Raw genomic sequence first — 16,346 nt, 5'->3', positions numbered from 1 at the left:
CTCTATGCAAACTACAGTTTCGTGCACTTTTCCAAAAGCCTGGCCCGGTATGATGGAGTAGGTGAGGTGGTCCCTTTGGTGAGTACTCTCTTCCGGGGTCTCGACTGCCGGCTCGTAGGAAAAGACGGCTGAAGTCACTGCTTGATCAAAACACTTCCCTTAACTACCAGCCCTGTCGAGGATGTGAGTGAGCTCAGAGCTTTCTAGAAGGCTCCCAGGTATCTGGTGACCATAGCAACTCAAGCCAAACTCTGCGGCCGCAAACCCCTCCCACCACTTTCGGGTCGCGCCTGTTGATTTGCTCCTCCCGTTAGCCAATGACCGGTGAAGCGGGCTGTGTTCCCGGAGCTCAATGGCCACCGATGGGCGGGGAGGCGGGAAGAGAGCGGGGAAGGGCGGGCCCGGGCGGCCGGGACCGTGCGTGTTTCCGGCTCCGCTGCGGAAGGCCGGCGAGGGGAACCGTTGGGCCCGACGCGAACCGTGCGGAGCGCGGGCATCGCCGAGCGCGAGTGCGGAGCTCGGAGCGCAGCGCGATGGGCGGGGAACAGGAGGAGGAGCGCTTCGACGGCATGCTGCTGGCCATGGCGCAGCAGCACGAGGGCGGCGTGCAGGAGGTAAGCGGCGCGGCCCGCGCCCCAGCCGTGGATCGCCGAGACCCCCCCCCCCCGGCCGCGCGGCTCCCCGCGCCCCAGCTTCCGGCCCGTGCACCCCGCGGGCGAAGTCTCACTCCCACGCCATCAGTGCCCGGCGCCTTGCCCCCAAGAGCAATTCCGTCGTCTCAGAGTGACCCCAGAGCTTCCGCATCCATTCTGTGCGCCTGTCCTTCCTCTTGCCGTGTAGTGATTACTTCCTAGAGCATCCCTGGACCGACTCTCCCAGACGGGATTCCCAGCTTAACCAGAAGTGGAGCCTCCTTATATCACATACTGCGTGGGGTAGTGAGAACCAGGGTGAGGTCAGCACGTGGCATCTTTAAACACCAGTCGAGGAAGTGAACTGGAAACCTGTAGACTTCTCAGTAGCCTCCTACTTGGTTAAGCGCCCCGCATGGTCTAGCTTCAGTTGCCTAGTGTGTGAGGTGAAATTTAGGAATACCAGTTCTTGGTTTTTGCTTTTTTTTTTTTTTTTTTTTTGAGTCAGGGTCTTGCTGTGTATCCCCGGCTTGCCCAACTTGTTTTATAGACCAAGGTGACTTCCAATTCAGGGTCATCCCCCTGCCTCAGTCTTCCGAGTGCTGGGATTCAGATGTGGGCCACCCTGCCTGGCTCCTAGTTTTCTTGAATTTTAGTAGAGTAGTACTTTGAAGGGAAAGACCAAGCTGATCATAATAAGGCTTGTTAATCAAGTATTTGTCATTATCGTTTACTAGACACAGAAGGCTGGATCCTGGGGATAAAGACACAGACCGAGGCCAGGCCTTGCCCTTAAGAAGTTACTTACGTGCAAAGAGAACTTCTTGCTTTAAAATTTTTATTTGGAACCAGGTGTGCCTTTAATCCCAGCACTCTGAAGGCGGAGGCAGGTGGATCTTTTGAAGTTTGAGGTCAGCTCAGTCTACAGAGCGTGATCCAGGACAGCCAGGGGATACACAGAGAAACCCCCTCTTGAAAAAAACAAAGACATGTATTATTATTATTCTTGTGTGTGTGTTTGTGTCAGGACAACTTTGTGGGGCCATTTCTCTCCTGCCGCCTGTATGTGGGTTCATGACCTCGGGTTGCCAGGACCTTGAAGCAGTCACTGTTACCCAGTGAACCATCTTGCTGCCCCACGATGAGCATTTCAGAAGTATAACGCGGAGTCGGATATGATGGTGCATAACCATAATTCTGGCACTGGGAAGGAAGAGGCGGAATTGCTACAAGTTAGAGGCTAGCCTGTTCTATCTATATAAGCAAGGTCTCAGCCAGTCAGGGGTACGTAGTGAGACCCCAGTATAATGACCCATAGGTGACTGACCAGACCTCATTAGCACTGTGGGCGTGGCTTATGAACCACAAAGATCAGCTGGTGCCTATGCTGTTAATTGTTTTCTGTTGTCCCCCCACCCCAAATACTGGTAGAGGTGGAAAAGCCTACAGTAGTCCTGACAACTTACCATTCTATAAGCACCCGAGGGCCAGAGTGACAGTTACCCAAAGTCAGACCTCAAGCCCCTGACCTAGATCGGCGCCTGTCACTGGGGATGGGCTTTCATTAACTTCCCAGTAGGTCTTAGCGTTACTATTGCTGTGATGGAACACGGTGGCCAAAAGCAAACTGGGAGGAAAGGGTTCAGTTCACTCGTACTTCTATGTAACAGTTCATCAGAAGCAGCGAAGTGCAGGAACCTGGAGGCTGTGGAGGGGTTCTGCTTACTGGCTTGCTCCTCATGGCTTAATGGCTTACTCAGCCTGTCTGTATAGAACTTAGGACCGCTGGCAGGTGGTGGCCCACACCTTTAGTCCCAGCAGTCAAGAGGCAGAGGCAGGCGGATCTCTGTGAGTTCCAGGCCAGCCTGCTCTACTGAGCGAGATCCAGGACAGGCACCAAAACTACACAGAGAAACCCTGTCTCCAGAAAAAAAAAAACTTGGGACCACTAGCCTGGGAGTGGTACCATCCCACAGTGGCACAATGGGCTGGGCCCTCCCCTATCAGTCGCTAATTAAAATGCCCCACAGGCCCGCCTGCAGCCCAGTCTTAGGGAGGCGTTTTCTCACCTCAGGCCCCCTCTCTCCGACGACTCCAGCTTGTGTCGGGTTGACGTGAAACTAGTCCACTACACATTCCAAGTCTTCTGTAGGTGATTGTGTTGAGCAAGGACTTCTAGATCCCTGGAAGGGGGAGAGTGTGTCACATCTGCAAATGTGAACAGCTTCCTTGTCTCCATTCCCCTAAACTGACACACAAATAGATTCGAGAGTAAGTTCACTTTCTGTTTCAAAGACTTGAAAGTGCCTAGGAGTGGGGGTTGCACACATTGGGGAAAGTTCTCGTGTCAAATTTAGAACCGTAGATGAACCTTGAAGACATTTATAGTAAGTGAAATAAGTCATATAAGAAAGGACAAACGGGGGCTGGAGAGATGGCTCAGAGGTTAAGAGCACCGACTGTTCTTCCAGAGGTCCTGAGTTCAATTCCCAGCAACCACATGGTGGCTCTCAACCATCTGTAATGAGATCTGGTGCCCTCTTCTGGCCTGCAGGGATATGTGCTGTATACATAATAAATCTTAAAAAAAAAGAAAAGAAAGAAAGAAAGGACAAACGGTGCCAGGCATGGTGGTGCAGGCCTTTAATCCCAGTACTCAGGAGGTAGAGGCAGCCTGGTCTCCAGAGTTCCAGGACAGCCAGGACTACACAGAGAAAGCCTGTCTCAAAACAACAGAAAGCTGAAAATATAAGTGAAAAGTCCAGTGGTAACAGTGGACCATCAGAACATTACGGCTTAGCAATACAATGCAGTGTGGAGTGTTAGCGCTTTGCTTTTGTGGCGGAGTATCAGTCGGGCTGGGAGCTGACTCCAGCTGCCCAGGATTGCAAGACAACATCATCTGTACACATAGCCCAGGAAAGACCAAATAGATTCGATTTCTACTCAGTGCATATTGCTGTTGTACCAAAGAGAAGTCTGAACCCTAAGGTGCCTACCATCATCAGCTGGTGACTGACCGTCTGTCCTCTGAGCCATGGCTCCTGCAGGAAGAGTCTGTCTTCCACAAGCCCATCTCCCCTTCTCTGCCAGATGTTCCTAAGAGTTTACTGAGTACCAGCATTCATTGCTCTCAGCTTCCTGAGGACACGATGTGACCATCTGCCGCAAGCTTCTGCTCTTGCCTGCCTCGATGGACCAAACCTGGGACTATAAGCCAGAATAAACCCTTCCTCCCTTGAGTTAGTTTTCTCAGGTGTTCTGTTTTTGTTTTTAATCCCAGCAGCAGGAAAAGGAACTAAAACAGCACCGGGCAGATACAGTCACCCTCTGCTTTCTTGAGACAGGGTCTTACTAGATAGCCGAGGGAGACCATAAACCCATGATCCCCCTGCCTCAGCCTCCTGAATATTGGCCTTATAGGTATATGCTACCACACTTACTTATCCTTATTTATTTATTTATTTTTAATTATTTAGCTGGGTGTGATGCTGCACACTTTTAATTCCAGCACTAGGGAGGCAGAGGCAGGCTTTTGTTTTGGTGGGGGGTTCAAGACAGGGTTTCTTTGTCTAGCTTTGGAGACTGTCCTGGAACTCACTCTGTAGCCCAGGCTGGGCTTGAACTCACAGAGATCTGCCTGCCTCTGCCTCCCGAGTGCTGAGATTAAAGGTGTGCACCACCACCTCCCAGCTTGCAAATCGAGTTTGAGGCCAGCTGAGTCTATGTAGTAAGACCCCCGTCTCAAAAACAACAGGAGTCAGAGATGGCTCAGTTAAGAGCACACACTGCTCTTCCCGAGGACCTGAGTTTGATTCCCGGCAGCTCACAACTGCCTGTAACTTTGGCTTCAGGGGATTTCCACTCTGGCCTTTGTGGGCGTGCTTTTCTGTTCCAGACACTCCTAAGGGCTTGCTTTTTAAAAAAGATTTACTGATTTTTACCTTATGCATGTGAGGGTTTCCCTGCATGTGTGTATGTGCACTGTGTGTTTCTGGTGCCATGGACACTAGAAGAGGATATCCGATCTCCTGGAGTTAGAGATGATTAGGAAGGACCAGCTCAGGGCTGGGAACTGAATCCAGCTTCTCTGCCAGAGCAGGGAGTGATCTAAGTGGCTCAGTCATCTGTCCAATCCTGTGAGTGCTGAGATTAAACACTACTGCCCAGTGCGTGTGCGTGTGCGTGTGCGTGTGTGTGTGTGTGTTTAAAGATTTATTTATGTATACAGAAGAGGGCACCAGATCTCATTACAGATGGTTGTGAGCCACTATGTGGTTGCTGGGAATTGAACTCAGGCCCTCTGGAAGAGCAGTTGGTGCTCTTAACCTCTGAGCCAGCTCTCCAGTCCCTCGTGTGTGTTTATATATGGGTGTGGGTGTGCGCCACAGCATGTGTGCGGCGGTTAGAGGACAACTTTCAGGAGTTGTTTCTTCTACTGTGGGTTCTGGGCAGCAGCCCAGGTTGTCAGGGTTACACACAGGGGCTCTTACCCACTGAGCCATCTCTAGACCTTTAGACGGGCTTTCCTGTCTAGTGGTGAAGGCTTTGTTCGGGCAAAGTCCCGGGAGTGGAGGAAGAGTGGCCGGCTGGGTCTGGCACCACTGTGAAGGTGGATGTGTACACACACACGCACGCACGCACGCACGCACGCACGCACGCACGCACGCACAAGAAATGAGTTTGTTTCCCATTGAAGATGCTGGCAGAGGGACTCAGGGACTTGGTAGGGAGGCTGGCTGTTGAAGTAGGAGTTCAGAGGTAATGCGTAAGTTCAAATTCTCTCCTAAACTAGGGCCTTGTCTGCAGTTGCGGCCCACCCTGAGCCCCAGGCCTCAGCCTCCCTTCTGTCTTTCAGCTCGTGAACACCTTCTTCAGCTTCCTTCGACGCAAAACAGACTTTTTCGTTGGAGGAGAAGAGGGGATGGCAGAGAAGGTCAGTGCTGGGGATTCCTCCTTGGGTGGGTCTGTTGCTGGGAAGGAAGGCTCACCTGGCTTCCGTAAGCCCAGTGCACGCGGGCTGGGGGATGGGGAAGGGGAATGAGCCCTCACTGAGGCCTTGTCCCTGGCTGGGTCCTGTGAGCTTCCTGTGGTCCCTGAGCAGTTTCGTGGGGATCAGCCATCAATGTATGGATGAGGGAGTTGGCTCAGGGGTGGTTTACACTCTGCAAAGTCCTGAGCTGAGTTGTAGAAGAACACCATGGAGACCATCTGCTGTAGGCTTGCCGTCCATCCCTGAGTCACCCTCCACCCACCAGGTTTTTACTGATTATCTGGCTGGGGGATAAGTGGATAGACATTAATTACAATTGGAAGCTTAAAACCAGGCATGGTGGTGCATGCCTGTGATCCTAGCACTGAATTTGAGGATAGCCTGTGCTACATAGTGAATTCAGATCTATGGTGTGAGACTCCATCTCAAAAAAGAAAGCAAAAATTAAACTACAGACACAGCAGCTCAGGTGTGTAGTTTCAGTACTTAGAGGTGGTGGCACAAAGATTAGTAGCTTAGGGCCATCCTTGGCTATGTGGTCAACTTGGGCTCTACTACTCCTTTCCTCCACGTTACAATGAGCTCCTACCTCATTGAAACGGCTTCCATCAGAAAGACAGGAAAAGCTGGGTGGTGCTACACAAGGTCACTGGAGGCTGAGGCAGGAGGGTGGCTTAAACCTGCAAGTTTGACACCAGCCTGGTGCTCTTGACAAGAGAGGCTAACGACAGGAACTAAGGTTGACAGGGGTGTGCAGAAGTTGGAATCTCTGGGCACTGGGGATGTCAGGTAGTCCCTCTACTATGGCAAAGAGCCTGGTGGCTCCCGGAGTATAAAAACAGCATGCCAGCAGTTCCATTTCTGGGCGAGATCAGGAAGATTTGCTTGCACGTGCCTATGTTCCTGATACCAAACATTATTCAGAATAAGCAAACGGTGGGAGGGGCCTGGAGAGAAGGCTCCGTGTAAGAGGGCTGGCCGCCGTTGCTGAGGACTCCCAGAACCCACGGCAGGTAGCTCACAAATGCTTGTAACCAGAGTCATGGGATCTAATGCCCTCTCTTAGCCTTCCTGCCCACTTGAACTCAGATGTGTATACCACCAGCTCAGAGAGATACACATACACACACACACACACACACACACACACATTTTTTTTTTTTTTGAGACAGGGTTTCTCAGTGTAGCCCTGGCTGTCCTGGAACTCCCTCTGTAGACCATGTTGGCCTCAAACTCAAAGATCACCCTGCTCTGCCTCCCGAATGTTGGGATTAAAGGCCTGTGTCACCATGCCCAGCCTGAGATCTTAAAACAAACAAAAAGCCCAATCCATTGACACACCACTCAAGTCCAATACTTACTCAAATTCAGGTTTGCTAAGAGTTCATTAGACTGAGAGCTTGGGGGAGCACTTCAGGTACTCTTCTTACTATTTTATTATGAGGGATATTGGGAGGCAGAGGCAGGAGGATCTCCGTGAGTTTGAGAGTAGTAGTAGTGAGTCCTAGGCCAGTTCTCTCTCTCACACACACACACACACACACACACACACACACACACTCTCTCTCTCTCTCTCTCTCTCTCACACACACACACACACACACACACACACACACAGGAAGAGCCATACAGAAGCCAGGGTGTGAGGGTGTGGCACCGCCATGCCCTCTCTAGTTTTGCTTTCTTTCCAGGATCTTCATGTTCAGCAACTGGGATGGTTCAGGCTTCATTGTCCTGGGGATTTCTGTGTGAGCATGGTTGATGACTCGATCGTTGCTGTGGATCACGTCAGTCTGCAGGTCCTCCCCATTGCCTCCCTCCACTGGGGACTGGGTTATAAGATCCAGCCTCAGCTCTTGCTGAGTCTTCTTAGCGACCGGCAGGCCTTGAGCTCTTAGATAGGAGTTTTTGTTTGTTTGTTTCTTTCTTTCGAGACAAGGTTTCTCTGTGTAGCTCTGGAGCCTGTCCTGGAACTCACTCTGTAGCCCAGGCTGGCCTTGAACTCTCAGAGGTCCGCCTGGCTCTGCCTCCCAAGTGCTGAGATTAGAGGCGTGCACCACCACCGCCTGGCCCCACACAGGATTCTAACAGACATGGTTTCAGTCTAACAGAAGATGCCAAGGACTTAGGAGCTCTGTGTCAGGGACCTGGGAAGAGACTTGGTTTCTTACTGTAGCTTGAATCCACCTTGTGGGTTGTAGCTGGAGTTTTCGCTCAGTAGCTCATTGGATGCTGTCAGGTGGACTTCCGGCTTGATTTCTTTTCTTCCTAGCACTATAGTGTAGATAGACAGGAAGCACAAAACAGTCAGTGGTTTCTCTATGACACTATCAGCTGCTGGTGCTGTCTGGACCTGTCACTTCATGGTATTCTTCCATCTTTATTTGTAGAAGCTTTCTTGTGGAGTTTTATTTCAATGTGTTACATTTGTTTATGCTGTGGACAGTTGTTTAATGGTGCAAAGATATGTTGCATTCTTTCATGTTGCCTTTGTTTAACTCTGTGAAGCTGTGTTACTTTGCCTGTCTAAAACACCTAATTGGTTTAATAAAGAGCTGAACAGCCAATAGCTAGACAGGAGAGCGGATAGGCAGGGCTGATGGGCAGAGAGTAAATAGGAGGAGAAATCTGGGAAGAGAGATAAAGGAGCAAGAAAAGGAGGAGCCAGCCACCCAGCTACACAGCCAGACATGGAATGAGAAGGAAAGAAAAGAGATACAGGAAAAGAGAAAGGGAAAAGCCCGGAGGCAAAAGGTAGACTGGATAAGTTAAGAAAAGCTGGCTAGAAATAATCCAAGCTAAGACTGGGCATTCATAGGAAAGAATAAGACTGTGTGATTTACTTGGGAGCTGGGTGGTAGGCCCCCAAAGAGAAAACGAAGAACACCAACCACAAAGCTTTCCATCACTATTTGCTTCTCTGCAGGAAGAGCCCACACTACTGCTTTCAGAATAATTACTAGTGTGTTTCCAAGGTGACCCACGAGGTGGATTTTATTCTCTACTGTTAACACTGACGGACTTGAGTAAGCGTGTTCCGGGGTGTTACCACGTCCATCAAAAGGGGAGTCTGTGTCAAAGGACACAGGCCAGCTTGGCTTCTGACCCTAGCGTGGGTGAGGCTCCCTGTCAGCCCCATGCCAGGGCCCACGTAACTGCTGTCTCTTGCATCTTGGGGTTTATCATGGTATTGCCCCGTTTCCCTGATTCCCTCAACCTAGCTTAGCTGAGTTCCTCTCCTTTTGTTTGCCTTTGCTGTCAGTAAAGGATACTCAGTTCTTTAATACTCAGTCATTTAATGATTTTGTGTGCGCTACTGGGGACTAACCCTTAGGCTAGGCACCATTGAGGTGTATCCCTGCCCCCAGTGAAAGTCTGGATATGGAGAGCACAATGGCCTTAAACTTGATCTTCCCCCTTCTGCCTCCTGGGTGCTGGGATTACAGGAGTGGAGTTACCATGCCTGGTTGTGTCATCGATTCTGTCTTTAAATTCTGTGAATGTTGGAACAGATACACTTCCCAGTCAGCTGCTTATTAAGAGGTGTTTTGTAAAATTACTCTACATTCAGAAAAATGGTTGAGGTATTTGAGATGCTATGTATGGAGAGAGGTCAGGCAGGATCCGGCTTCAGAGGGCATGAGACACAGCCCTCATGATTCCACTCGAGTGAGGAAGGCCGACGACCAGGTGAGGTGCAGTTAAGGGCCTTGTTCTTGGATTGAACAAGGCTGTCGCAGGTAAAGGGAGCAACAGATCGCAAATGCGGAGCCGTGGAAGTTACTCAAAAAGTGTGTGCACACACGCACAATTGTGCTTTGCAGGCCAGATGGAAGGCCCTGGCAGAGGCTGAGTCCGAGGCTGCATGCTGGGGAGTAGTGGGCATTCTGTGTCAGGCTGCTTCTGGAGGCCTTGTGGAGGGGGACAACTTGGCCTGAAGCAGCCATGGCCTTAAGGCTGGTACCAGGTGGGTCTTCATAGATGGCTCTTTGCTCTGGCCTTGGTCACTTGGATAACTGTTGCTGTCACTCAAAATGAGGAACTTCTAAGGAGAAAGATGTTGGGGTCCTGGTTTGTGGGGTAGGTGAGTGTGGCAAACTTTCTTGTCAGACTGTCTTTGGGACCACCAGCCCCCAAATAATGACCCAAATACTTAATACTAATTATGAAAGCTTGGCCTTAGCGTAGGCTTTTCCCCAGTGAGCTCTTATAACTTAAATGAGTCTCTATTAATCTACATTCTGTCACGTGGCTCGGTTACCTCTTCTGTACAGACTTCTTCAGGGTCTCTCTGGCACCTCCCTGCCTCTCTTCTTCCCAGAGTTCTCTCTCCCTGGAAATCCCGCCTAGTCTCTCCTGCCTAGCTACTGGCCACTCAGCTCTTTATTAAAGCCATCACAGTGACACATCTTCACACAGTGTACAAATATCTCACAACAGGCAAGGCTGGAAAGAAGCCAAGTTGGTTCTGCCTGTTCTCTAGGTGAGGGTTCTGCACCTTGCCCACCCCAGCTTTAGACATCTCACTGAGACCACTCGGTCTTCCTGGGGCCTGTGGGGCATCTTGGAAGTTAAGAGAGGGCAGGGGCCAGGTATGCACTTCCAACCCAGTCTGGGAAAGGGAGAAAGATGGAGTTAGGTGGGTCCAAGAGACAGAACCAGCAGAAGCCGACCCTGAGCTGCAGGCCTCTGTAGTCCACTGCTTGAATGTGTTACTGACTCGGGGGGTGGTCAGGGTCAGGCTCTGGAGCCTTTGGGTTGGGTGTAAGCGGCCCTGCCAGACCAGGAACCGTTCTTGTCTCTGTCAGCTCTGACAAGAAAACACCTGTGTTCAATCCACCAGGCCCGGAATGCCTCACTCTTTCTCACCTGTCAGCCTGTGGTTCCCAACCACGTGTCAGTGACTAAAGCTTGACCCGAGATCCCCACAGCCCCTGCACAGACTACCTCTAGCGTGTCCTTTGGTGGGAGGGGACTGGGAAGAAGGGTCAGATGCTGCTCTGCTTGGCTCTGACTTTGCTGGTGGCTCATCTGCCCTCTTTTAACCTCTGGCGGCTAGGAAGTCATAGGACAAATGGACTATGACATGATTTATGGGCTGGAAGAGGAGAGGGCCCTGTCCCTGCCCTCCTTGGCCAGTGATTGTCAGATGGCTTGAGTTCAAGGTCCCCGTGATTAGAAACTGGGGACACGGCCCTGTACTGGAACAGCCTCTGCTGCAGTTGATTCCCGACCCTTTGTCCCTTCCACAGCAGCATGGCCTCTGAGCGCCTCCTCTCTCCCTCCCAGCCATACTCTCAACCTGCTGCCACTCTGGTGTCTTTTACACTTGCAGAGTCTGAAGCTGCTCGGCATTAGCATGAGGCCGGGGGTTGGGAGGGACGGCAGGGAGAGACCCAGATGAATGAGAGTCTGGGAGCATTTGGCAGACTCTTGGGTGTGGGAGGCCATGGGTGACTTCTGTGACTGCCTCCTCCCTCAGAGATGCTTGGAAGGTGGCTTATTGAGCACTGATCCTGGGGCGGGTGGGGTGGCTGCCCTGGGAGACCTCAGGTGTGCACTTTGTATGAGTGTGGGTGGCCACAGAGTTGCATTTTCCAAGGGTCCGCTAGGTAAAACTCAAGAGACATTTGAGCTGGTCCTGGAGACTGGCCAGTAAGACAAAGACCTCGTTCTAGGGAGAACAGCATATGCCGAGGCTGCATTTAGAGAGAGGTGGGGTGACTCAGGGTCGGGGGGCCAAGGGGTAGCCCTGGGCGGCGGAGGGGAGAGGGGACATCTAGCAGATCCTGGGGTTGAAGCATCATGGAAGGCTCACTCTGGACATGGAAGGAAATCAGAAGCTCTCTGTAGGAAGGAGAATAACCTTTTCCCTTTGAGTGCTGCCACCTGGGGCTGTGTGCCCAAGACAGATATAGGCCGGAGGAGAGAAAGTCGGGGAACAGGCATTGTAGACCTGGGTGCTAGGGAGGCTTCCTAAAAGGGCCGAGCTTGCGTTCTGCTAAGTACCTACCGGCACCGTCCTCACGGGGCGCAGCTGCACACCTGATGGCATTTGTAGGGTAGGGGCGGGCAGGGCTTTGTCCCTAGGCCTTAAGACACTGTCCCTGCTCTGACGGTTCACTGCCCTCCCTAGCTTATCACACAGACTTTTAAGCACCACAACCAGCTAGCACAGAAGGCCCGGAGAGAGAAGCGGGCGCGGCAGGAGACTGAGAGGCAGGAGAAGGCAGAGCGGGCAGCCCGGCTGGCCAAGGAGGCCAAGGCAGAGACCCCTGGGCCGCAGATCAAGGAGCTGACGGACGAGGAGGCAGAGAGACTGCAGCTGGAGATTGACCAGGTCAGGCTGGGTGTCCCTCCTCTGCCCCCATCCCTCACTGCATTGGCCCTGGGAAGTAGGGCTCTGTTCCAACCGTGTGCCTTTTGCTGCAGAAAAAGGATGCGGAGAATCATGAGGTCCAGCTCAAGAATGGCAGCCTTGACCCACCAGGGAAGCAGGTAAGATAGACTATCAGGAGTTGTGGGCATCAGCTTCCCCCCTTCAACAGAATCCCTTGTTACCCTCCCCTGCCCCTAGCCTTGGGGACTCTTCCATCCTTCAAGGTCCCACTCCAGAGGCATGGAAAAAAGAACAGAGTCAGTGTGGTGGCCCACACCCGTAATCTCAGCACTTGGGGGGCTGACGCAGAAAAATTGATGTAAATATGGGCTGTATAGTGAGAGTCCATCTTAATTTAAAACAATATATTTTTTTCAACCCAGGAATAGTGGCACAAGCCTTTATTTAATCCCAGCACTCAGGAGGCAGAGACAGGTGGATCTCTCTGGGTTTGAGTCCAGCCTGGTCTACACAGTGAGTTCCAGGACAGCCAGGGGTATATTACACAGAGAGACCCTGTCTCAAAAAACCAAAGCCAAAAACCAACCAAACAAAAAAAATGCACACAACTCAGAGGGCACCCTGAAGGGTAGGCTGGGGGCAGTGGGCTCCGCCAGATTCTTTATCACATGATACATTTTGAGCCCTTCTGGCAGAGGTCCAGACCTGTTCTATTTTGATTCCCAGTGGCCGGGGTGTGCGGGTCTGCCATGCTTAGGTCTGCTCTCTCGTGACTGTTACGTCACTGGCAGTTCTGGGCCTGGCCTGGTGGAAGTCTGGTCTGTCAGGTAAGTCACTGAGCACCCCTGACTGTGAGCAGGATGCTGAGGAGGAGGAAGAGGAGGAAGATGAGAAGGACAGAGGGAAGCTGAAACCCAACCTAGGCAACGGGGCTGACCTGCCCAACTACCGCTGGACCCAGACCCTGTCGGAGCTAGATCTGGCGGTGCCCTTCCGAGTCAGCTTCCGGCTGAAGGGAAAGGACGTGGTGGTGGACATCCAGCGGCGGCACCTCCGGGTGGGCCTCAAAGGGCAGCCCCCGCTGATCGACGGTGAGCTGTACAATGAAGTAAAGGTGGAGGAGAGCTCGTGGCTCATCGAGGACGGCAAAGTGGTGACCGTGCATCTGGAGAAGGTGGGGAGGCCCGGCCTGCCTGGGTGCTGACGGCCTTGTGGGAGGTGGGGGGGGGGTGGTCCTCGCCTCCGCTGGCTGTGTGGCAGGCCTTGGGTACTTATTCCTCACTCTGCCCTTACTGTGGTCAGGAAACAGCTTCCATTCAGCTGTGCGCCTCACTTGGCGCCAGGTGGGTAGAGGCAGGCTGAACAGTCTGGTACGCCAAGCCTCTTCCTTCTCATCATGCTTGCACGTGAGTTCAGTTCCACACATGCTTGAACACCTACTGTGTGCCAGGCACTGTTCTCAGGACTGGAGAACAGTGAACAAAATGTAGAGTTTGCCCTCATAAAGTCCACACTGCCTTCCTAGAGGTAGGATGTTTACTGGGGTAAATAAAGGCAGTGTCTAGAAAGGGTCAAGAGCCCAAGGACAGCTTCCCCTGGCACAGACGGTGGCTCGGCTTCCTTTGTACTTGGTTTTCCTACCAGCCAGAATCTCCTTTCTCGTTCTTTGCTTTTTTTCTAAATTTTTAAAAGATTTATTATACATTTGTGTTTTCCCTGCATATATATCTGTGAGAGTGTCAGAGTCCCTGGAACTGGGGGTTACAGACAGTTGTGAACTGCCATGTGTGTGCTGGGAATTGAACCCTGGCCCTTTGGAAGAGCAGCCAGGGCTCTTAACCACTGAGCCATCTCTCCGGCCTCTTTTGCTTCCTTCTTGTTTACTGCTAATGCTTTAAAGCCAGTCCTTCTGTTACTCTAGCCTCTCTCCTCCATGCTGAGTGGCCACTGCATGCTTTCTTGCTGTGGTGCATTGATTTGTAACTGTTAGCCTCTGTGTATCTTCCCCAGCTACTGGGTGGACAGCAGTCTGGTTCTTCTATACCCCTGGTCCCAGCACAGGCCTGCATGGGGCTTGGATACAGAAGTGGATGGAGAGAGTTTAGTTCTAACAGGGTTGAGGTGGAATCCCTGGGTCATAGAGCTTTCCTCCCCATGGATATCTCTCTCCTCCTCCTCCCAGATCAATAAGATGGAATGGTGGAACCGCTTGGTTACCAGTGACCCCGAAATCAATACCAAGAAGATTAACCCTGAGAACTCCAAGGTGAGTCCTGCTTGGCTAGGAAGTTTTTTTTTTTCCCCCCTCTGGAGCTTTGGGGGGATAGGTAGGCCAGTGCATCATTCATTCCTCTCTCTGCCTCTCCCTAGCTGTCAGACCTGGACAGTGAGACTCGCAGCATGGTGGAGAAGATGATGTATGACCAAAGACAGAAGTCCATGGGCTTGCCCACCTCTGATGAGCAGAAGAAGCAGGAAATCCTGAAGAAGTAAGCAACCTGGAGATAGGAGGATTGCCCTGGGGACTTAGGCCTGGGTGGTGACAGTGTGCCACTGAATGGGACTCTAGACTGCCCTGCCCCCTTCCAGCACACACCAGCCAAGTTCATGGTTCTGTGGCCTTGGCTTGCCTACCCTGACCACTTGCCAGGGTCACCTCCAGGACAAGGCCATCTTAAGAGTAGGAAGCAATAGGTAAGAGGAGGTCATCGCCCCCTACTGGAAACCGGTGCTGCTGCTGGTACTCCCATTTCAGCCTCGAGGGTTCAAATGGGCTTCACCTCTCAGGCCCCACGAGGCTTGGCCCCGCGTTCTTCGGGGTTCTGAAGAGGTTAGACCCAGTGTCGGGCGGGAAATAGGCTAGCTTGGGGTGGACAGATGGCTTCACTCTTACACTTCTGTCCCCAGGTTCATGGATCAGCACCCAGAGATGGATTTCTCCAAAGCTAAATTCAACTAACTCCTGTGTTTGCCTTCCTGAACTCTCGGGATTGGCCCCTAAATTTCCTTTCCCACCTTTTCCTGGGACCTGGGAACCTTAGGGCTGGGGCAGGCATGGGACTTCCTGGGCATGTGAGCTCCAGGGCTTCACCGGAGAAGGGCTGGGTCTTGGGGTCCTCTCCTCCCCATTTGGCCTGTTACACATTAAAACCATTTACCCTGCTTCTCCTGTGCCCTCCCTGGCTGCTGCTGAGAGCTTCTAGCCCAGAGTCTGCTGTGTAGAATTCTACTACTAGGGAGGGTTCTTGATTCTGGATCTCTGCTCCCCCAGACTTAGGGAGGACTGTGACACAGGTTTTAGGTATTTCTTTGTTTAGAGACAGGGTTTCTCTGTAGCCTTGGTGGTTCTGGAACTTTGTAGACCAGACTGGCATCAAACTCAGATCCACCTGCCTCTGCCTCCTGCGTGCTGGGATTAAAGGTATGCACCACTCCCACTGGGCCCTGTTTTAGTTTTTAGTGTGTGTGTGCACATGTGCTACAGCACATGTATGACGTTCAGAGGACAACTTTGTGGCTCAGTTCTCTCCATGTTTACATGGGCTTCAGGGATGGAACTCAGATTGCCAGATCTGTGTAAGTGCCTTTCCACTCTGAGCCACCTCACCTGCCACATGTGGTTCTGAGCAAAGGGGAGTCTTTCTGGCTATGGACTCCCAAAGGGACCCATGAGCTAACAAGATCTAACAGCAGCTGTACTTAAACAGTCCCAGGAGCCAAGTCCCAGAATTAAGTATTCAGACTGGACTGTCTGCTGAAGCTGGGAAAGCAGGGGACAGTCCAGTGGAGCCCCACTGTTTGTCTTTGACCTATTCCTATGCAGTAAAGGCCAAGGAGGTACTTGTGCCCTTGGAGCCTCTGCTCCCACCAGAAGGTAGGGCCATTGAATGCAGGGCCGTGCAGGTTACAAGCTGTTTTGATAAACCTTTTTCTGGGAATGCAAATAGTACTTCACAGAACTGTTGGGAAATTGGTTTCTGGGCCGAGGCTGGAGTTTAGGGCTGTTAACACTTACTCTGGTTTCCCTGTCCTATAATCTTTTCCTTTAAAAAAATTATAGATTTAAGTGAAGGAATGTTTTCCTGTATGTGTGTATATGCTCCATGTATGTGCCTGGTGCCCACAGCAGTCAGAAGAGGGCATCAGATCGCCTGGAACTAGAGTTAGGGATGATGTGAGCTACCATGTGGATGCTGTACCCCTTTACCCCTTTTTGAGGAGTCTTGGTGTGTATCCCTGATTAGTCTTGAATTCAGTAATCCTCTTGGCAGTTTCCTAGGTGGGATTACTGTTGAACACATTTTTCCCTCTTATAGTGCTAGGGATCAAAGCCAGGACCCCACACGTGCTAGGCAATACCAAGCCACACCCCTACCTGGTC

General features: G+C 51.7%; 1 protein-coding gene across 1 annotated transcript; it reads left to right on the top strand.

Moving 5' to 3' along the window:
• The first annotated feature begins 399 nt into the window (after positions 1-399).
• On the top strand, positions 400-15,131 carry Nudc (nuclear distribution C, dynein complex regulator). The gene is made up of 8 exons (XM_036177441.1): positions 400-614; positions 5,491-5,568; positions 11,762-11,965; positions 12,058-12,123; positions 12,825-13,139; positions 14,148-14,231; positions 14,336-14,454; positions 14,873-15,131. The coding sequence occupies exons 1-8, from the start codon at positions 534-536 to the stop codon at positions 14,922-14,924; spliced, it is 999 nt and encodes a 332-aa protein (XP_036033334.1). The 5' UTR covers positions 400-533; the 3' UTR covers positions 14,925-15,131.
• The last annotated feature ends 1,215 nt before the right edge of the window (positions 15,132-16,346 follow it).

The sequence above is a fragment of the Onychomys torridus genome, chromosome 2, assembly GCF_903995425.1.
Source record: "Onychomys torridus chromosome 2, mOncTor1.1, whole genome shotgun sequence".
Lineage (NCBI taxonomy): Eukaryota > Metazoa > Chordata > Mammalia > Rodentia > Cricetidae > Onychomys > Onychomys torridus.
The sequence above is the reverse complement of the archived record's forward strand: the minus strand, read 5'-3'. Positions and strand labels throughout refer to the sequence as shown.

Bases quoted from the DNA above. Each gene is read 5' to 3' on its own strand.
- Nudc (XM_036177441.1), top strand. From the start codon at position 534: ATGGGCGGGGAACAGGAGGAGGAGCGCTTCGACGGCATGCTGCTGGCC. The intron at 14,232-14,335 runs GTGAGTCCTGCT...GCCTCTCCCTAG, and splicing joins TTAACCCTGAGAACTCCAAG to CTGTCAGACCTGGACAGTGA. The intron at 14,455-14,872 runs GTAAGCAACCTG...TTCTGTCCCCAG, and splicing joins AAGCAGGAAATCCTGAAGAA to GTTCATGGATCAGCACCCAG.